Raw genomic sequence first — 15,824 nt, forward strand, 5'->3', positions numbered from 1 at the left:
GGAAGATGGGACTATGAAGCATACACCCCGGGCATATTTTATAATCAATATGAGGAGAGAAAACACAGAATTCTTGTATATGGGACATACCAACAATCGGTGCAACGGCGTAAAGATCGTTATCCTTTATAGTCTACCAAAGGGTTCTTCAGGTGCTCTCTCGATATTATAAGCGCGATATTATATATATATATATATATATATAAAGCTATTAGTTGCGGAGGAATTGATGCTCAATTGCTATATACAATAATAAAATGGATAGGAAGCATGTGTTTGTTTCATCGGCGATGCTTGCGTCTTTCGTCCCATTTATTTGTAGTAATTGTTCCCATTTACTCCCATTGTATATGTTTTATTATTGGTTCTTTTTTTATAGCGATTCTTTCCATCCATGACAAGTTTACATAGGTCTGTGTAATTTCTAACCGTCTCCGGTTGTTTTATTTTGTAAATAAATTTTATGAATCACCTTTCCCGTATAGTACCAAGGACTTGCCCTTACTAAAATGTTTAGGTTAGGCCCAGAGTCTTCGATAGATAGATTAATGAAACGGCATGGTAAACATATGACACGAAAATCATTAGATAGTAGAGCTGAAATTTAAACCAGCGATGGTTGCCTGTTTATTGTTAACATGGCACGCACTAAAGGAAGCGTTGTATTCTAGTCATTTAAACCACATCGTTTCCTTCTGGCTTTGTCCTTAAAAGGATAATTTTGCGCCTGCCAATCATATTTATCTTTAAACAAAGGCCAAAACGATTTGTAGGGAAATATCATCAACTCACGCGCTGTTTCCACGTTGATCCGCCAACGGGTCGAAAACAAGATCGGAATGAACTGTACATGAATAAATAAATGGGCACGAATACATCTAGTGTATCTAGTAATGCTTTCTGCGAAAAAAAAAAAACACAAAACGTAATAACAACTTCCGTCATGTTTTTCCTCATATTATCATTTGTAGCTAAGCCATGATACAGTTTGGCGGCTTAAAGGTAACATACTAGGTTTTTTCATTTTGTTTACATTATTTTATCGAAATCGTTACCGATTTTGTGAGATCGCACAGCCATGCCCGTATTTGTGCATCTTCTCCACGCCCTAATCTTCAACTCTGCGAAAGACTGATACGCGTTTCATCATCATCCATAGAGCAATAAAATAGTATTACATGTGTACATTAAATATTACGTAAAGCGCTTTCTTTCGCGTTCACTTCTTTCTTTTTTACAAAACGGAACGAGAAACGCGAATGGAAATAAGTTGTCCTAGGAGCGAACAGACGGACAAAGTGAGATTCAACAGATCTAAATGTGTGCTTACCAGACACACGGGAACCCTTAACCTCAAAGGTGCAGCAGAGTCTACAATGTGAACAGTTTCTTTAGAAGGTCATGCGAAAGGAAGAAACAGACGACCTGCTGCACGCCGCATGCCGAATGGATAGAACGCAGCTCCTGAGAGAAAAGCTTCCTAATAATCTGAGCAAGGGAGGGAAACAGCATGAGAAAGCGCAGGCGAAAACGAATGAGCTCGATCCTGCTACCGATAGACCACTAGGGGAAATGACGTAGCAGCCTGTGTCGAAGGTCTAGGTATAGTCAACCAGCTATATAACTTATACGTTAGCAGCAATACGTATAGCAATAGCAACAGCAGTTGATACATAGATAGATACAAATAATAATTTGTATCTATCTATCTATCTATGTTCAAAACGTTACGAAACGGAGATACTAGCTGAAAGGAACAGTCCAATCGACAGATCAACAAATAGGCCGATAGGGGCTGAAACTCTGGGCAGAAATAAATGGCCAAATAGATAGATCGACAGCGCTGTGCGGTAGAAGTCATTCAGCCAGCCAGATGTAGAGGCAGCTCACGCAACCATGTTCTGTTCCATATATATATTGGGCAGCACGTTGGGGTATGATGTACTTCACATCATATTATATTATGGATGATTATGGAGGGAGTGACTGCATTGGTGGACTATCTTACCTCATAGATGGTCCTCGGTAAAAAATCTATAGGGAAACATATAGCGATTGGGTATGATAATATGTATAATGATAGAGATAATAAATTTCTGTATACTACGATTATGCAGGGTATATTAACCTGTTTTTTTAGGCCATATTTATTTTTCATATGATTTTTTTTAGTATGTGGAACATTTGAAAAAGGTAGGTGCGGTCGGATACGTAGTAATGATCAATACATGCTAAACACTTGGTGACACCCTTATGCATCTCTAAAAATTGTTTCTTTATTTAATTCGACTAATATATGCATAATTCTATATACCATATTCATGTTTATAAACAAATTCTAGTTTTGTCGGCGCAGCGAGTCCTATTTTCTGGCGCCTTTACCCATGATACAAATCCGACAACTCTGCATTGCCAGCGGCAGTTGGTCCTGTTATTCTTCTGATTTCATGGTGTTATTCAATTGAATCTCAGCGAATGAATATTTACAACCAAATACAAACAAGGAACATAGATGTTTATATTTGTAGCTTATAACTGCAACCCTGCAAACTACCCCTAGAGAGCAAATCGAGCAGCAAATGTAAATTACCGCAAACGTACCAAAATGGAAGAAAGCTCAATATGGCAGACGTAACTTTGTGGCGGTACTGCTAAGCCAAACAGCTCCCTTGTGGCAAAAGACATCGACAGATTAACCTTAATCTGAGGCTACTTGACGAGTTTAAATATAGTGAACCCAGTTTCAAATACGAACATGAAGGAGATAAGCTACTCTTGGATATTACTTTAAAATAGAGGTATACAAGAAATTGTTGCACCCATAGCAGCGAACAATTTTTATAAATTTGGCTCTCGTCACCGAGACTGAGTGTGGTAACTTGCATTTTTAAAGAATAACGGGTGCACATGTGCTCACCTTGTTACAATATTATATTGTATGTATGCACATACACAATGTAACATTGTATCAAAAGCATCCGAATACGACAAAAAGGACAGATCTCCTATATAACATTAACTTCATTGTCTACGTTACTCGAAATAAACCCACAGAAGAATGTGCGTTCGTGCTACAGCATGGCGTCTTTTGCCACTATTGAATACCATCTAATTCATTGTAGTCATATCTCCAAAAATCCTACACAACGAACATCGGACCTTTATACTATATATATATATCTACAGCGGATCTTTATAAACCTGCAGTATATGGGCCAGAAGAAGAGTCATTTTTTTTTTATTTTAGCTCAATCTTAAGACGAGCCAGATTTCTGCAACATTACAGGCTGGAAGCCCTGGAGCTGCTCTTCTATATATGGGTTAGCAGAAAGCTGACATTTGTGCCTTCCACCAATCCCTTTCAAGCTCGTCGGTTAGCTCAGTTAACGTCTATCGCCGCTACTTGCCTTAACGCACGGTCTTGCGCCAGCTGCTCATAAAACCGGTTCTATACGTCTTGTAGTTCTGTGGGTACTATATACAGAACGTCACCTAAAAGACTGATGAAATAGGCGAATCACACGCTTCCGTTGACTCGGGCTCGTTCAGCGAACAGAATGCAATACGCAACGCGGGATTGTGTACTTAGAATGGCTGAAGTACTAGTGCTGGAGGTGGATGAGGACCAAGATTGGAAACGTACAGTAAAGGGGACATCAGTTGTAATACATCATCAAAAATCCATATATATTTAATAGTAAATATAAATCAAAACACGTGCCCGAAGAATACATTAGGCTTAATTGTTCCCCGAACCTTTCGAACTTCGAGGCGCGAAACTCCATTCAGAGTAAGCTCAACTAGACTCGTTCATAAGGGTTTCCAGCCAAAATTTTCGTCCATTTATCAGTTGATCTAACGCTGTCGAAAGACCAGATTGTTTCGTACGAATCATTGTATATTCGTGATGCATGCAACAACGATATCACGAACTCGACTGGAAGCGTCGCCACTAGTGGAAGTTACAATAGTGACGTGAACACAGCGTTTTAATATCCTCATCGACTTACGTTCATAGTTACCTTATTATAATGTTGTTTGGCAGATCAGCGCAGAAAGCTGCAGACGAGAGAAGTTTCTAAGGGCGTTTCTGGTAAGGTTCGTAAGGGAATAGGGTCTCGAAGTGAATAGAACAGTTATAGGAAGCCTTTTTGAACGATTTCGTTCACGAGGCACAAAGCCGCCCTGTAGCTTGTGTCGTACCAGAATCAGTTAAACGACGCTGTGTGTCTCGTCTCCTTTTTTTGCGTACTCATTTAACATCGAAACAATTAAAAACGCTTGTCTTGGGATTGAAATAATTCATGAAGCTATTAAGTCGAGACGATCATGCTATTATAGAATGACATTAGTGTGTGTGAACGAGGACGAACTCGTACGTCTTGTAATGATTCAATATTTCCCTGCGGCATGAGGTAAAATCTAGAGTGATGGCTAACGTCCACGGGTGAATAAGGAGCGTATCTGGGAAGTCTCAGATGCAGATTTTGGCACACCCAACTTCCTCGTTGAAATAGGGCGAAAATTCGAAAGAAAATCTTGCCAACTGATATCTTCCTCCTATTAGGTAAGTTAAACACGGTACTTGAAAGTTGTCGTGGGTCAAAGATGGACAAGTGGTGTCTGGCGCAGGATTTCGGCTAAGCTGTCACCGTTCCAGCAAAATATCGAAGCAGGCTCAATGCAGATGAGAGTCTTTGGTCGATCGGTTAGTAGAAATGAACGAACTTTTCAGGAGGTGGGTGTCTATGTGCAGGATCGCTTGAAGGACGTGAGTACGAGAAGTTCATGTAGGTATCCAACAATTCGCAGTTTTGCGGAACCGTCTCAGGTTCGCTAGCCATAAACCTGATACGTGTAGAAAGCTAAATAACTCTGTCGATGCCACGACAGGACGGGTTGCTGCATCTACCAAATGATTACCACATGTTCTTACTTACACTGGATGCGCATCCAATACCACCCATATAATGCGAATTGATTATGCTTACGGATCGCCATTCGTCAGTGCAACGAACAGAAGCAAACCCCATAAGGTTTGTAAAATGTCTAACAATAGCTGAGCGTCGTGTTCTAAGCTTTAGCCAGACAAAATGCGTTTTTAAGTGGTGAGAAACGTGTGCATTTTTTTTTTTTAGTTTATGTTTTTAGAGACATCTTATTTGCTCAAAGTTGAGATAAATCTATCAATGTAAATTAAAAAAAAAGTAGCTTTGCTACAGGAAGGCGTTACAACGCCAAGGTCAAATCCTGGCGCTGAGAATATTCTAAAGCTATTTTTAGTAAATAATTGAATCTACATAATTAATTTGTTTAACAGGTGTTTCCCCCATAAATACATATTGCTGTCAGTATTAAGCAACAGTAGATATCTGTTGACTACAGGCATAACATGGAAAGCTAATAAACAAGTTTTTATATAATGATTTAACTAAACTGATAGTAATAAGCCTTTTGACTTATCCTCAACGCGACTCCTAGGTATAGTTAAGGCCCATTTCTCTATAAACTTCCCACAAAGAGTCGCTGTCGTTAGTTCTAGTATCTCAGTATGTCAGCAGTTTTGGTGGCACCTTATATCCGAGCTTGCGTACCACTAATACCTCTGGAACACCTCGCTGGGTTTCGGAGTTCGCCCGCATTGGCCACAAAAACACTCTAAGCCTGACGTCTTCGACGGCTACATCGGTTTCTGTCGCCGTCACCACCATGTTGAGAGTCGCGGTACGCTCAAGTAGATCAGTAGGATTCTTCCATGTAAACGCTTTATTGCAAATGTACCTCGAATCATCGAAAAAGATTTGTATACGAAAAAAATGAAGTAGTAAGACGGTGCCATGCCACGAAAAAAATGTAAAACTACGCATCTACAGAGCGCAGTAGATAAAAAAAAAAAAATACTGTTTTATTTGGCGCGCATAAAAAGCGAAATTATTCCGTCGTCGTAGGACTGTGCGTTCTGTTAACTAGACCATACATCCTTGCCTTATATATATATATATATATCTATTTTCTCCCTCACTCTGTTGCTCCTCTTCCTCATTTTCTTTCTTTCGTGGCAACTAGTCGCAATGAAAGAAGACAAAGCTAAATTAAATACACGAATGAATTAAGTTTCGTGTTAATAGCGATTCCACGTCATGTCCGGGACAGTAATGATTTGTCGGTCAAACGGGAGATTCTGACTGACCACGTAATCAGAGTAGTCACACAGTTTACGTCGGAAGGGTTCCACGTCATGCGATTCAGAATAGGCGGTAATTCGAATAATCGGCAAGCTGATTTCGGATATGCTGTCATCCATTAGGATCTCACCGAAGTTACATAAACGTGGCTGATGTTCTGCGACCAACCGTAATAAGTAAACACTAACCAATGAACACCGTATTCCGTTGGGATCTGGAGTAGTGTTCCGGGTAATTATTTTGGCCTAGAGGAGGGCGTTAGGTCACAAGTTGGTCTAAAAAGCTGCGCTTGGATGCTTGGCCTCAGAAGGCACGACATGCTCAAAAGGTCAACTTGCTCACTAATTACGCGTGAATTGAATGTTGCAGGAATACTTGGTTTCGCAGCCATGAAGTCTGCCCCCATCAGCAACGTAACCTCAAAATATCCTCTCTCACCTATATGGGCACATTTTAGAGTACAGGACCATCGCCCAAAAACAAGATAGACGACGTAGACATTATACTGCATTTATCTTCGGCGAGAAACGGAGCTTGTGACCACACCTCAAATCATGAAAAAAAAAAGCCTCTTTGCACACGATCTGGACATATATAGCCAACACCCATACACGTACTGGTCCCGTTACTGAGCATGTGTGATAACCAGTATTCTTCTTTTCTCGATTTACTTTACGGACCCGTTTGAGCCTGACGCCGTCACGTTCAAGCAGCTGTAGGAAGATTATGATTTTATATCATTTTCTATAAGAGAGTTCGGCATTCACTGACATCATCGTCGTGCGCACAGGGTAGGTACGAAACGTTTCGGGGTTATACACTTTAATTGAAGCTTCTGCGTCTGTTTAGGAGGATGCAACATGAAAGACGATATATTTGATAATGGCTGTATGCATATGCGTGAACCCTGTACACTTATGCGTTGTTTAAACTGATGTTTGGCCATTGACTATTATGTCTACCATATCGCGCTACTAGAATGTGTCGTTTGTGCCATTTTACATGTTAATGACAAGTACTGAACACTACGCTGAAGACTGGACAGACCGCGAGATACCCCTACCTTGCTACATATATGTTAGATTCCTAAACAGAAGAAGCATTCATAAATAAAAATCGCTTTCTTAAGCCTCTATTTCGAAAACATGTTGACTGACTGACTGACTGACTGACTCACTAACTCATCATAGGACCAATCTTTTGACGCAGATCTATGTGTCGTTTTAGACGAGGCACGGCCTTCTATGCGCTTTCGTATGTCAGCTGCCGACCAATCTGTTCGCCTGATTTTTCACACACGCGCTTAGTGGTCCGATACTTATGATAGCCTTTATTATAATTTAGTAACTTCATTACCTAGCCAACTAATTAACACGCTAATTGTCGCAGTTTTCAAATAGTTTTCCGTGTAGTTTGACTGGGTCTAGGGTTCTGTGCTGTGTCCCTCGTGGCGTTGTCGCCTAGGCCGTGCCTAGCTGACCTTCAGGAGCGGTAGCTAACGCCTGCGTGAGCTAGTCGAAGTTGGAATGAATTGAAGAATTTGCCTTCTTCTAACATCTAGAAAGTTCACATTATTTTAATTTCATTCAGCTACATTAAGCTCATTCGCCTCATTGGAACGCCTCAGTGTACATGGCCTCTTTCGCCTTTGGGTTTCTGACCATCTGTACGGACGTATGATTGAGCCAGCTTCCGATTGCAGCAGACTGACACCCGGCGACTCAATACGAAACGGTTTTGTTTAAAGACCTCATTGTGTACAAAGTTGTGATTGCGTAAAATAGGTAAAATTGATGCACAGGACTTTAATAAGCGAAACATCGCGCTAAGCTGGTGATTTTACACGAATGGCATTTGAGTTTGAACAGGGTCAAGCACCCGTTAAAATTGACAGAAAAAGAAGGTACTATAAAAGCTGTTTTTCTTAAAACTTTGTTTGCTATGACAAAATAGATTCAATCTCAGTGATAAACCGAGGTGCCCTGTCCAAGGATGTTCGACATCATTATTCATTGAGGGCATCACGTAAATATAGATTTGAATATATCTTACTCGGATGTTGCACACGTTTTTTTCAGCCTACTTTGAAGAAGTGGCCCTCCTACACTACTGTGTCCTTTCTGTACGTAGTAATTATCAATCTTCGTGTAAAAAAATCATAATAGAATATCTGCCGACTTATTAAAACGTTTGATTTGTTGATTTACGTTAACAGTGGGATAAGCGACGGGTAGTCTATATCTAAATAGAAGTGTTCGTATATATATATGTATATATATATTTTTTTTGTTATAGTAAGCAATCTATAACTGCTAATTAGTACGCAGTTAGAATATAAAAGCTATAGCCGCGTACTGATATATTGTTAGTTTTCGACCGATGACGTAGTCCTTCACGAGTTGATGGTAGCTATGAAATCCAAGCCCGACCAAACATGTAATTAGAACTGTAAGCCAAAGAGCGGTTGAACTACGAGATTTAGAGGCTGTCCAGTTGCCCGAGGACCGGGACGGGAACATAAAAGAGCAGGCCAGATTGCCGCAACAAACAAGTCAGTCGGGAACTAGGTCGTCCACCAGATCGTAGTCCAGGTTGTTGAGGGGGCTGAATCAAATCACGGAAGGGAGGCATTGACTGCGAAGAACTAGCGTCGGAAGAAGAAGGCTTCCACAAGGCTTTCCAAGGCGACCACAGAGATCAGACGTGTGCCCTGTGGGAAGCAGGCCGGTATACACTGTACGAAATTGATAAGTCGAGATCTTAAGGCCTCTACAAAGGGAAAGTGGGCATGTGATGCGATGATAGACGGAAACGTGACGATGGTAGGGATGTTGGGGGACCGCTATGACGCGCAGCCGCTACAAAGGTCGCCAAGGAAGCATTGCGTCAAGCACGCGAGACCATTTCAGCATAGGACTGCAAAGGGCGCAGCTGCACGAGGGACATGCGAATGCTGCGTAAACGCAACACGGTCGGTAGAGATGACTACGTGTTATGATCATGAACCATAAACAGCTACTGGTTTGGACGCGGTGAAGGTAAAAAAAAAAAGCCCATCCTAACTGCTTGCTGATACATGGTCAGTTTTAACAGCTTAGTGATCCACAATACGCACAACATTATGTTGCTTGTACATATACGTATATATATAATGTCATACATAATAATAACAATGCTGCTAGATAGAAAGTACCGACATCTGTGCCTATGGTGATATGCTTTCCAAGCCACCATTTAATATGAATGATTCTCAGAAATCTCTATTATCTTCAGCTTCCATACATATCGATTATATGACAGCAAATCGGACAACCCGACGTCTAGCCGACGTGTACGCTCACGACGGCCACAAGACACACAGTTGGACCGCGCTAATTTAACCTTTAGTAGGTTATCCGCTACTAAGTACATAACTACTCGTTACGCTAAAAGCATCTGTGAGGTGTTGGGTGTTTGCTAAGGCGCCGCCTGTAACCTAGCACCAGTGAATTCACAGGAAGTCTATTCAGCCAATTGAGGCGTCTTAGCCTCAGGCAAGGTCGCGGTCTGATTGTTTGACTTTACAAAAAGCAAAACAATCCTACGTTGGCAGATTAGACAGCCATTTGGCAAATTTTTATTCTTTCCCGCTTTCTCTCGTCTGTGTGATATATCCAAAGGCCTAGTCGCACCATTACATGTTAGGCCCTAAAGCGATTTTAAAAAACGGTTCTATGCCCTATTACCTCATAGAGGTTTCCCTCTGCCAATTTTCAGAAACGTAAGAGACCCAGTTTATAAATTGTGCAAAAATCATAAAAACGCCCGGTATCGAGTGAGAAACTTCGAGTACACCGAACATCTCCGAATAAATGATATGGATTATGCAAAATAAGATTAGTCGTTTTCTAAATCCACCATTACATTTTGATTGGTCATTTGTTGAGGCCTGTCGTCGTACGAAACTTGGTACTGTACATAGGCATGTAAGTTTTTCACGAATCGTCAATAGTTACCGGTGCCAAAAGTACCTTTGAAATATCTGTTGCATACATTTCTGTAACAGTAGTAATGGCTGAACGCCCTACAGAAAACATCTGCTAGCTGATCGTTTCAATATGGTACGAAGTCTTGAAACGAAACCTTACAATTAATTATATTCTTGTATAAATTAGTCGGATATAAACATAGTTAAATTGGTTTTAAAGGCTATCTATTGTTTTGCCTCAAATTGATCACTGGACACGTTCGTCGGGCTATACGTACCTCCTACATACTGTAATTCATTAAAATAAACACAACGAGAACTAAATATTAACCAGATAAGCAGAGGTACATCGCTGGGACCTCATTACTGCAGATGCAATATTGTTTCTGCAAAAATAGCCGATGCGTTGCTAGCTACAACTGCCGAAATCTTACTAGTTCCTCATTTAAAAACCTTGTGAAAATATCGTACATGATTTATGAAAGAATAGAGCCACATACTAATTTCATACGACCAAAGTAAACACATCTCGATACCCTTTCGCCTAATTATAGTAACTGGCGGATCTAGGCCGCGTAAGAATGAAGCTGATCCATAGAATGATTATTACTTAAATCTATATATATACGGTTGAAAACTAGTTACTCACACTTTCGAGGCAATTGGCTTTACAGGACAACGTCGATAGCCGGACTTTGTCTAGCGTTCGTAGACAACTTGCCGTGACGGCGTAGTGAAGAAGCCCTATAGCGAGAATCACTGTGCATCGCATTTTGTCCATGTGGCGATCGCTTATACGCGTTCCAAACCTCCAACGCAACAAATACAGAACCACAACACAAGAATCACGATAGATAAACTTTACCCACGGGCTTACACTATAAATGCAATGGACCCAAAGAATGAGCTATTTACTGCATTTTCACAATATCACCAGAAGCAGAATTACCCTGTTATTGGTCAGGATACCTTCACAGGTCGTCGTCAACCGGTAAACTCAGTCTAATTCACGTGCCAAATAGATTAAGTAACTTGATTCAACGTTGGTGGAAGCAGTTCGTTCGTTTTCGGATGCAATTCTTTTATGAGAGAGCCTTCTCTATTTCCCGCACAAAGGGATGATCAAGAGAAAACCGAAAGACGTTAGGCTTACCCTATTTCTCATTTTCTGTTACAGATAAGCAAGGGTTATTATCGGGCACATTTAAGGATTGGGGATCCAAGGTGTAGTGCTGGTGTTTCCGACTTTAGGTGTACTTCTTATACGTTCGTTAATACTTGCAGCGAATCTGTTGGTATGGTGCTAAACCAATAGTCTTTTCTGCCTCTGGCTCCTGTCCACGCTGCTTGTAGACTTGTGAGGAGCCGATCCGTTATCCAGAGTCAATTTTCGATAACTTTTCCCTTAATCCACCTTTTGGGGGTAGCGCGAGGCAGGAAGATAGATAGTCACCATAACTACAACAACAGCAGGTTTTTCACACAATCATCCTGTCATCTACACAGACATACAGACGCAGCCCCTCGAACGTCTACCCTATGGCTAATAAGGTAGTCGTCCGAGCGTCGTTACTGGTCACTCCTAGGCACGTTGCGCAGTCAAATTCACACGGCGTATTTTTCGTAAATTCCGTTATTCTTCCAGATGACGCCCGTTGCAGTTTCTGCTGCGACTGTTACGCGCGACGCACCCTGATCCCGCTTCCTTACTACTGCTTTCAGCTGGTTCGAAACGCCTAAATTTCTCAATGTTATTGTTCTTATTGTCATTCCTTTGTTGCACGATGCCATAGGTTCAACGCGCGCCACTTGAACGGGCCTCCCACTCTAATCGTCTTACGTCGATGACCCCTATTGCGTACTCGTTGTTATTTTCCTCCTCGTTCTTCAAATAAAAACCGTTGTTGTTGCTTTCATCTACTATTACTTCTTTACGCAATACGAGCTAGTCGTCAACGCACTTATAGCAACTACGTAGTTTAATTTATTGGTTTTGTTGCTGCATTAAGTAACGCATGACGCTTTATCCGTGCCAGACCACGACAAGACGTCCTTAGTCAGACTTGCCTGTCTTGTGTTTTTGCGGCATTCGCCAGCGATTCGGAGGATTGTCGACCTCCTTTTCAACACTGCTCCCGAGCTTCCCGATCCACTTCACTTTATCCCTTCCAAAAGCAGCGATCGAATGCGAGGGACTGCCGCAGATGGGAAAGGGTCGCAAAAAAAGGAAAGGGCAGACTGGCCGCTTTAGCTGCATCAGATGGTTCAGGCTGTTTCAGGCCGATCTTCGCCCTCAGCCACGGCTTCGGCCCGTCGGCCCGTTCCTGGCCCTAGGAGCTTGGCTCTGCTGCAGCCCCTACAACGGCTAGAAATGGCGTTGGTGCCGGCCTCTGCTAGTAGCGGTAGCCAAAGAGCGGTGAAGACCGTAGAACGACTGTAGCGGCATGGCGACCAAGCAGAGTCGCTGGTCCAATGGGCGCCAGCCACACAAGATTCCTTGAGCAGGATCAGGAACAATTGCTAGCAGAGGCAGAAGGAAAAAGAGAAGGAAGAACGCAATGTGAAGGCAAGAACTGCTCGAAGTGGAGATGGGTTCTAGTAAACAGGGGGTTAAAAAGGAGGTAAAAGTAGCAACTCACTATTTACACAGATTAGAGCGTTGGTGACGTTGAAAAAGTGAGAGAAAAAACAGATAGTCATTGGCTCAACTAGCCGTTACAGCGTAGATGTTCGATCTTTTGCCAGTTCCGTTCTGGGTCGGCTTCGATTTGCCCGTTCGCGCGCCCACCGACGAAGAAAACGAGGTGTTAAAGAAAAGGCGGTAATAGAAAGGATGTTGACGCATGACAGCAACAAGGATAGGTGTATCTGTGGCGTCACAAGAAATACATTGGAGCTGCTTAGCTGGCAGCGAATCCAATTACAGAGGTAATGCCGACTATGAGGCTGGTGTTGATAATGGACAATGTACTGCATAAGTAAGGCAGGGAAACGGGAATGACTAGGTGGACACAAAGAGCTACAGGAAAGCCGTTGATGGGCACACGTAAGAAAAAGACAAGGGAGACACACAAGACGCCACAACAGCGCCGACACTATCAAATCCCTACAGCAGTAGAATACTGGTCGAAGCTGACAACTGTGGAAAACAGCGGGCTTCGTTTCAAAGGGGACGCACTTGGGGGTTTTGAAGAAACTAGTAAAAGCAACCTGGGTTTTCATTACTTCAGAAAGAGCACAGGTCAGTTGGTCGGCTAGGGCCGGTCACTAGGGTTGACAGCAGAGAGTGGGCAAATTCAGCAAGGGTGTGCAGGTTTTTGTTTGTGAAGAGCAAGTGAGCCATGGGAAAATTAATGTTATGGGTATGCTGAAGGCATGTGATGACTGTTGGATGTTGGCTACTGGATTCTGGCAAGTGAACTCAATTGTTTATTGGAAGAATAATGTACGTTAGTAGACGAAACAGACTCAGAAAAGCATCTCATTTAAGGATCGTTTCACTGTTCATGGTCAACTAGCTTGGAGAAAGCAGGCAGGTCATATCGAATGCCCTCCAGGAGCTGAAAATAAAAAAAAGTCATGCTTCTAATGATCTTCGTCAAGACACTCCCAAGTGTGCAAAGGAAGGACTGAAAAGGAATGAAACCTCTCTAGGATCTACGAGCAAAAAACGGTGACATTCTAAAATAGTGGCAGACAACTGGTACCACTTGTATAACTACGTTGATAAGTTTCATTTATAAGTGGAGTCAAGAAAAGTTAGCAATGGCCATACAGATCATGACAACAGCTCTAGCGGTAAAAGTAGGAGCGGCGGATGTCTGTGAAATTATAAACGGGGAGGAATAAGTCGCCCGAGGCAAAGTGCGGGAAAGCTCTGAGTTCTAGACACGGCAAAACAGAAACTTCAAATAGCGTTACCTTTTTGTCGCTTAAAAACGCCCCTGAGCAGAGACGGAGAAGGCGATAAAAAAGCGCAAAGTACTTTTTTTAAAAGAAGACCATAGGACAATATCGCTATTGATTGCCTTTACGCGACAGCGTGAACAAGTTAAACGAAAGAAGGTGAATGAGCTTCTTTATTAACACTCGTGCTGCACAATGTACGTTATCGGCAGGACTTGAAACAGCAGCTCCTGGTCTTCTTTAACCAATCACTAGACCGTCCAAGCCACCGCATTACCAAAACAAATCAAATAAGTTATTCGAACGCCCGGCTGTGTTAAATGCCCAGCGTAGGTGATTAAGAAGGGCGGCAAAATATACGTACAATTAACATATCGTCTTTAAGAGGCAAATGGTACATTTAGACATTAATTTTGTCAGCTTCAATTTAAATCTAGCTTTTTTTTTACAAAAAAAAAATTCAAATTTGGAGCTTTAATACTACAACTATATAGAGAACAGGCGAATCTACGAAGTCTCGTTTAGAAGGACTCAGGAGATCGTGAAGATACGATCACTTAGGCACTATGGCTTCTATAGCAGTCGAGCACACCCCGACCTCCAGTTGTAGACTATTTGAATCAGAAGCGATGTTTTTTTTTCGAAGTACTGCCTAATTAAGCGTTGGAAATCGATTTCCATAAAACTCAAGTGTAGGGCGAACGATCGCCTTCTCGACAAGCATACTGAGTTAGCCTTGAAGGGTATCTTATAATGGCGTCCATCTAGGCAATACGTTAGAGAAGCGTATCGGCAGGCCATATTAGATTCGTTTAGCGTAAACACATCTGAATAAATGTTTCGAGCGTTACGTTCAGTGTCACAACCACTAAATATCGCTCCATACGGCTGCTGGGCCCTCTTACCACGAATCGCGCCGCGTGTCCACACCCGGTAACGGACTTAGGCCACCTTGTGCGTCGCTTGGTGCGATTGGCAATCATGTTATCACCGAATTATCAAAAAGTAGGTGTTGAACACCTCTCTGTGTAGTGTGCCCTCGGGGCGTGATCATATTAATGTCGGCCTATAAGACAGCATATGGAAGGAACGAATAATTTTCCTTTAAAGAAATTTCAATGCTTCTCAGAAAGGTAGTATAATTATTTATATGATACGAACTGGAATTGTTCTCAAAGCAGCTTTGAATGTCGCAGAGAAGTCACCTAAATAACATCAGGGAGGTTCTTTCCGCGTTCATTAAAGTCGAACTAAGACTATTTAAATCAACGTTACTCAGTAAGCGTGCTATATGACAGTAATACAATGTTACCATAATAAGATTTTTTTTAAAGCTAACTAACCTAGGCAGTGAATGCACCTAACGAACATGCTCTTGTTATAAATGCAGAATTTCGACCAGAGCTGTAGCCTAGTCGACCTTTAATCGGCCTACCCAGCACAACATTCAGTGGGAAATACAAAAAGAAATTGAACAATTTTCTTACCATAAAAATCACTATCACTAAGACCACAAGCAACGTTGAAATCGGCTAGCGTTAATTCATTAGCTGGATTAGTTATCGTGTGCGTTAGCGTGTTAGCTGTAAGATCTTGAAAAGGTTGAAGGATTCCACCTAGCTACAACTAGAAGACGCGCCTACTCTGGTACGTTCTCGCTACCAAGTAAGCGTGAACAATGACGTTAAACCTGAAATACCCTTTCCGGTTAGCAGCCTTCGAGGACTCATCCTGCAGACTTTACCCCTGGACGACAAAGCGGACAA

The 15,824-nt window shown here is 42.0% G+C and overlaps 1 protein-coding gene across 3 annotated transcripts in view; it reads right to left on the reverse strand.

The window, feature by feature from the left end:
* Positions 1 to 12,310, reverse strand: part of LOC111244629 (uncharacterized) — a 109,451-nt gene extending 97,141 nt beyond the window's left edge. The window contains exon 1 of one of the 3 annotated variants that reach the window (XM_086980781.1): positions 10,802 to 12,310. In XM_086980781.1, coding sequence (XP_086836907.1) covers positions 10,802 to 10,933 — 132 coding nt within the window. In that variant the 5' untranslated portion in view covers positions 10,934 to 12,310. The remainder of the gene's footprint in view (positions 1 to 10,801) is intronic. The other 2 variants (XM_086980778.1, XM_022791913.2) reach the window with 2 other exon arrangements.
* Positions 12,311 to 15,824: the final 3,514 nt, after the last annotated feature.

The sequence above is a fragment of the Varroa destructor genome, unplaced genomic scaffold, assembly GCF_002443255.2.
Source record: "Varroa destructor unplaced genomic scaffold, Vdes_3.0 BEIS01000002.1, whole genome shotgun sequence".
In the NCBI taxonomy this organism is placed as follows: domain Eukaryota; kingdom Metazoa; phylum Arthropoda; class Arachnida; order Mesostigmata; family Varroidae; genus Varroa; species Varroa destructor.